General features: G+C 41.0%; 1 protein-coding gene across 5 annotated transcripts in view; it reads right to left on the reverse strand.

The window, feature by feature from the left end:
* WRN (WRN RecQ like helicase) overlaps nucleotides 1-7,177 on the reverse strand; it is a 91,262-nt gene that overhangs the window by 73,192 nt on the left and 10,893 nt on the right. For all 5 annotated transcript variants that reach the window (XM_029911922.1, XM_029911923.1, XM_029911921.1 and 2 more), the window contains one exon: nucleotides 4,691-4,839. In XM_029911922.1, the coding sequence (XP_029767782.1) occupies nucleotides 4,691-4,839 (149 nt within the window). The remainder of the gene's footprint in view (nucleotides 1-4,690; nucleotides 4,840-7,177) is intronic.

Below are 7,177 nucleotides of genomic sequence, written 5' to 3' on the forward strand. Positions count from 1 at the left end.
TTTCAACTATCCCCTACTGACTGGGAACATGTCATCTCAGGACAGGATGCAGAAATAACATTTCTAGACACCATTAAAGACAGCTTCTTGGAGCAGCTAGTCCTGGGACCCATAAAGGGAGAGGCAAGTCTTCATTTAGTTCTAAGTGGCGCACAGGATCTAGTCCAAGAGGTAAATGTAGTTGAACTGCTCCATAATAGCTACCATAACGTAATTCAATTGAACATCATTGTCGGGGAGAAAATACCAAAGAAACCCACCACAAGTAGCATTTAACTTCAAAAAAGGCAACTAAACAAAGACAAGGAAGCTAGTTATATTGACATTAAAAGGAATAGCCACAAGAGTGATAAGCCTGCAGGCTACACGGAAACTTTAAAAAAAATATCATCACAGAGGCGCCAACTATGTGTGTACCCCAAATAAAAGAAAATAAAAAAAAACTACACACACACACACACACACAGGCCCAAAAAGTGCCACCCCATGGTTACACAGCGAAAAAGAGGTGGTTAGAGACAAAAAGCATCCTTTAAAAATTGGAAGTCAAATCCTACTGCGGAAAATAGAAAGGCGCATACACTGTGGCAAGTCAAGAGTAAAAGCATAATCAGGCAGGCCAAAAAGAATTTGAAGAGCAATTCGCAAACTACAGAAAAACTAACAGAAAAAAAAAAAAATGTTAAGTACAGAAGAAGCAGAACACCTGCCAAACAACCAGAGGGACCACTGGTTGGATCAACGTGCCAAAGAAGCACTCAAGGAAGGCCAAACGAATACAGTAACTCCTCACTTAACGTTGTAGTTCTGTTCCTGAAAAATGCGACTTTAAGCGAAACAATGTTAAGCGAATCCAATTTCTCCATAAGAATGAATGTAAATAGGGGGAGTTAGGTTCCAGGGAAATTTTATATTATATATACATACATACATACATACACACACACACACCCCATACACACAGTATAAGTTTTAAACAAATAATTTAATACTGTACACAGCAATGGTGATTGTGAAGCTTGGTTGAGGTGGTGAAGTTAGAGGGTGGAGGAAGAGGGTGGGATGTTTCCCAGGGAATGCCTTACTTGCATCTGAAGAAGTGAGGTTCTTACCCACGAAAGCTTATGCTCCCAATACTTCTGTTAGTCTTAAAGGTGCCACAGGACCCTCTGTTGCTTTTTACTGCTAAATGATGAACTAGCATTCGGCTGAGCCCTCAACAGTTAACACATTGTTGTTAATGTAGCCTCACACTCTACAAGGCAGCACGAATGGAGGGAAGGGAGACAGCATGGCAAACAGAGACACACACTCTGAGAGAGAGAGAGAGAGAGAGAGAGAGATTTGCATTGCCCCTTTAAATATGCTGACACCACTCTAAGTACCTTGCCTTTTTAAGTAGATCAGCAAGTTGAGACAGCAGCTGCGGCCAGCAAGCCCCCTCCATCCTGAGCCTTGTCGTGTCCCCACCCTGCTCTATATGGAGAAGAGGTAAGCAGGGGCAGGAGCAGGGTGCAGGGGGACACCCTGACATTAGCCCACCTCTTCCCCCCCAGCACAGCAAGCAGGAGGCTCCCAGGAGCAGCTCCAAGGCAGAGAGCAGGAGGGACAGCTGAACTGCTGGCAACTGATAGCCTGCTGGGCAGCTGCCGCACAGGGAACTTAGGAGACTGGGGAGCTGATAGGGGGGCTGCTGGTCCACCCTGGTTCCAAGCCCCCACCGGGTATCTGCAACAGGCTGCTCTTCCTGCAAGCAGTGGACAAAGCAGGCAGCTGCCAAAGGGAGCATTGCGCAACTTTAAACAAGCATGTTCCCTAATTGATCAGCAACATAACAACGAAACAACGTTAGCCGGGACGACTTTAAGTGAGGAGTTACTGTACTTTCCATCAGTATTCACTGAAGAGGATGAGGGGGAGATTCCCACACCAGAGCCAGTCTTTTTAGGTGACAAATCTGAGGAACTGCCCCTTATTGAGTCAGTAAAGAAGGTTTTGGAACAAACTGATAAATTAAACAGTAATAAGTCAGCTGAACCGGACTCAGGCCTGATCCCTGTGGGACCCCACTTGATAAACCCTTCCAGCTTGACTGTGCGCCACTGATAACTACTCTCTCTGGGAACCATTTCCCAACCAGTTATGCACCCACCTTAGGTTCTTAACTGGTTCTCCTTTATCCACTACTTCACTCATATATTCAAAGAATTCTAACATATTAGTCAAATATGATTTTCCTTTGCAGAAACCATGCTAATTAGACCCAATGCTATTGTGATTTTCTAAGTGACTTCTTATTCTATTTCTAAGTATTGTTTCAACCAATTTCTCCGGTAATACTTAAGACTTTCTGTGGTCTGCAATTCCTCATATCACTCCTAGGCCAAGTCTACACTACCTCTGACTTCAGTACAACTTACATTCCTCAGGAGTGAGCGTAAGCCATCCCCCAGAGCGATGTAAGTTACACTGACTATGCTCCGCTGTGGACAGCACTATTTTTGGCAGGACAGCTTCTCCCGCCAACATAGCTACCACCTCTTGCGGAGATGGATTTATTATGCCAACAGGAGAGCTCTCTCCCATCAGCACAGAGCATCTTCAGCAGACACACTACAGCGGCGCAACTGTGCCAATGTAGCTTCTAGTGTAGACCAACTCCTAGAGTTTTTTATAGCTCTAGGTGCAACATTTGCTATTCTCCAGTCCTCTGGAACAGTAAGTGTAGAGTACAGACCCTTTGAAGAGCTCCATGATATTCACTGATTTTTTTTGTCTCTGAGATTTGTGCAGTCAGTTTAAGGCTAACCCTTTACACAAATTCAAAGATTTCTTTGAGATGAGTACAAGGTATTTGAAACACACATGCAAATTAGAAACAACAAGGAGTCTGGTGACACCTTAAAGACTAACAGATTTATTTGGGCATAAGCTTTCGTGGGTAAAAACCTCACTTCTTCGTATGCATAGAGTGAAAGTTACAGATGCAGGCATTATATACTGACACATGGAGAGCAGGGAGTTACTTCGCAAGTGGAGAACCAGTGTTGTCAGGGCCAATTCAATCAGGGTGGATGTAGTCCACTCCCAATAATAGATGAGGAGGTGTCAATTCCAGGAGAGGAAAAGCTTATGCCCAAATAAATCTGATAGTCTTTAAGGTGCCACCAGACTCCTTGTAGTTTTTGTAGATACAGACTAACACGGCTACCCCCTGATACTTGACAACATGCAAATTAGGAGGAAATTAAAAGTTGTTCATGGGATAGAAGGGATAATTTAATCCAATATGTTGTAAACATAATATGGTGATGTTTCAATCTAACTAAGTTTACATTCACCTTAACAATTTTTAGGGATTTTTTTTATTTTCTATAATAAAGTTTTACTCAAAGACAACCTGAGTTGCATTCAGTGACTTAGCAGACCGCAGCTCTGCCTGGTGCCCCAGAGAAAAGCAATCAACTCTGACTCTGAGGCGACTGAGTCAGGAAAAGGATAATGATCTAAGCAATGGGACAAATGCAAGGCAAATGTGGGGAACCCGCCCAGGGCAGATGAAATTCAGTGTTGATAAGGAATAATCTGAGTTCCTCATACCCTTAACTGAGTTCTAAATAATTAAACTGCATCAACTCTGGAGAATGACCTGGGCATCATTGCAGACAGCACAACGAAAACCTCTGGTCAATGTGCAACAGCAGTCAGAAAAATAAATAGGTGTTAGGGTTCATAAGGAATGGCATGGAGAATACTATGGAAAAATATTGTCTCGTTACATGAATCAATCATTTGTCCTCACCTGAAATGAGGTGATGGGGCATGGAAAAACCTCATCTATTAATTGATATTGAAAAGATTGGAACTCTTTACATCTTAGAGAGGGGACATGATACAAGTTTACAAAATAACGAATACCATAGGGATTGCGGCTCAGAAACTTCTCTTCACCCTCTCTCATAATACAAGGACAAGGAAATTGAAAGGAACTGAAACTGAAAGATGGCAAATTCGAAACCAATAAAAGGAGATACTTTTTCACACAATGAGTAATTGGACTATTGCATTCTGTGCCTCAAGAGATCACTGAGACAAAGAGCTTAGCGGGATACACAAAGGATGAAACATTTATATGGATAACAAAAATAGCTACAGTTTCGGAAGGTCATGCTTCATGGCATAAGCCAGCCCATAACTACTGGGGATAGAAGGAATTTTTCCCTGGGACAGGTTATCCCATAACTGCCAAGTGCAGAGTTTCTTGCACCTTCTTCTGAAGCATCTAGTACTGGCCACTGTTGGATACAGGACAATGGACTAGATGGACCTTGAGTCTGATCCAGTCTGGCAATTCCTGTTAGTAAACATAAAAGGGAATACAATTCAATTGATTTAAAAAAAAACCGATGTTCCAAATGGAACAAAATGGCCAGAAACTGAGCTGAGGAGAAAAAAAGATCTGTGGGAAAATCAAACATACTGTGCAATGAAAATACAGGCATTTAATACTGTAACTCTTACTTGAGTTCCTTCCAAATTCAAACACTTTAAGAAGTGTCACTTGGTAATATTTATCTCTGGTAATAGATCTACGGTGTCTGACTGGTGCCACATTTAGATTTCTATGAAAACAAAAACCTCCCTTTATTTAGCATAATAAGACCCCCCCCCCATGAAACTGAATTTTTACTTTTTCATTGGCGACATCAGCCAGCTCTACAAAGCTCTTCAGTTTGATTTCGAAGTCGTTCATCAGCTTCCACTGATCTCCTTCAATTCCTACTCCAACCTTTTTAACGGCTTCATCTTCAAGCAATCTTTTGAGTCCCTTGGGAAAACCTAAAACAGATTAAATCCAAATATAATCAACTATATGGCAAAAGCTGCCAGATTTTAATTTCATATAGAAATAGGTAGAATCCTATCAAGGATAAATTTGGGCAATCTACCTTTTTTTATAGTAATAGCCAAATGGTCACTACATCTGTATCTATAAAGCAGTCAACTTAGCCATCAAACAAGTGCATGTGATTTCTAGTATGGCACTTTAATGCCAAGGCAGGCCAGTCAGTTTATATTTTGTGCTAGCTGGAACTCCAACTGGTTGTAGTATAATTTCATCTGGAGGCAAGCAACACTGAAATTATGCAAACGTTTGGGTTTTTTTTCCTTATGGAAACAACAGATCAAAAAAAGACTTTCAATCCAATATTTACTTCTAAATGCCTCATTCACCAGCATGAATGGCAATCAGCAAAAAAACAGGAAACTGCTTTTGGAAAATAATTTCTGATCCATATAGCTGAATGATCACTAAAATTGAATGTGTTATTTCAATATTTTTCACATATTTACTCCCAAATTATTACACTGTATGCAGTTTTATGTTAACTTAAAACACAGGCAACCAGACACACAGGGACCCATTAGGAAAATAAATTTCGGTACATTACTAATATAAGAGTACTGTTCAAAGTACTTGGAAAAAAACACAGTTAGGAAAGTAGATTTCCCTGGAAACTCAGGTGGGTTGGAATAGCATACTAAAAGCAACTTAACCAAAAAACAAGCCAAGCAGAAGCGTTGCCGCCATCAGAGTACTCTGAGAAAGACATGATATTTGGGAGAAATCTGATACCAGGAGTAGGTCCTGCAGTGGTTGCCCAGTGGGGACAGCAAACTCTAAACAAATGGGGCAGGATCTTTAGAAGTACTGTACACCAACAGCTCCCAGTGACTCCAAGCAGGAGAAAGAACTGAGATGCATTTTTCACTGACAATCTAAATATAAATGAGTTGTGAGCAATTATATTCCTTCCTACAGCATTTGCCCAGACACAAGAATATGTGTCTCTCGGGCAAGGTCCTTTGCTATAAGTGCCAGTAACAATTACTGAAGGCAATGGGAGCTGTGGTTGCCTCCTCCCAAGATACAATTCATCATGTGCAAAGACCACTCCAAATATAGACACACCATCCTTTGGAAGGAGAGACCATCACCCACCCACAAAATTACACCCTGAAGAGCTTTTGCATTGTAGTGCCAAGTCCAAGATGTACACTGGGTTAGGACCAGACTAGTGTGGGTGGTAGGCCAACAAAGCAAGCCTGGAGTAAACCGAGAACTTAGATAAACTCTGAAAGGCCAAAAATGTGTAACTCAGATTCTCATATTTAAGTTTGAAATCATTCAGTGTCACAGAGCATTCTTTTTCATTTTTGACACAGAGTAACACATGCAAGAGAAAAACAGTAATATCTGTATTCCTCAGTATGGGTTCAAGAACATGCGCTAGAGTTCTCACACAGCATACAGAGTTCATGCTTTGGTGCTCTAAAATCCTGAATTTCCATCAAGTGGATCTCATAACAATACTGAGTCATAGAATATTTTTGAAGGTTACAGGGACTGATAGGTAAATGGCACAGACTAAAACATTCAAGCTTGGTTTACTACAGTTCAGCACCTGAATCAGGCTTTACATATTTAAACAGAAGTGGCCCATTCTCCACCAGATTTGTGGGTGCTTTGTATTCTGGACATCTTACCTAGGAACCTAATTATGATTTAAGGCCTGACTTCACGAACCCACATTTGACTATTCTGGCCATAATCTTTAAAGCCCTAAACCCCTTATAAATCTGCACCCAAATATATTCACACCTAGAAACTTGTTCAATTTCTACTGTCCAAACTTGAGCTTCGCACTAGCTTGATAAGTATTTGCAGACTCAACATTTCACCATGTGTGTATGCCTACATTTTATGATACAATCTTGGTACTTGTATGGTCCCCATTCTGAACAGACTCCAAAGTTTATGTTGGATTATTGTTCGTGGACCAGAGTTTATATTTAGGACTCTATACTCCCCTCAATTCACAAGGCATCTCCTACTGATATGAGTGGAAGGTTGGCAAAAAGATCCAGGATGTAACATACATCCCTTCAACTAGTAACTCAACTTTTATTTATCAGCATCCTATGTTCAATGTCATACCATTTATCATCACTCAGTGGGAAAATCTCTACCTTTAGGATCACCAGTATGTCTGCCCTTGTTTCTCTTCTTCCTCTATCCTCCTTTCATTAACAACAAGGAGTCTGGTGGCACCTTAAAGACTAACAGATTTATTTGGGCATAAGCTTTCGAGGGTAAAAACCTCACTTCTTCAGA

Source organism: Terrapene carolina, unplaced genomic scaffold, assembly GCF_002925995.2.
Source record: "Terrapene carolina triunguis isolate 2854851 unplaced genomic scaffold, T_m_triunguis-2.0 Scaffold136, whole genome shotgun sequence".
In the NCBI taxonomy this organism is placed as follows: Eukaryota; Metazoa; Chordata; order Testudines; family Emydidae; genus Terrapene; species Terrapene triunguis.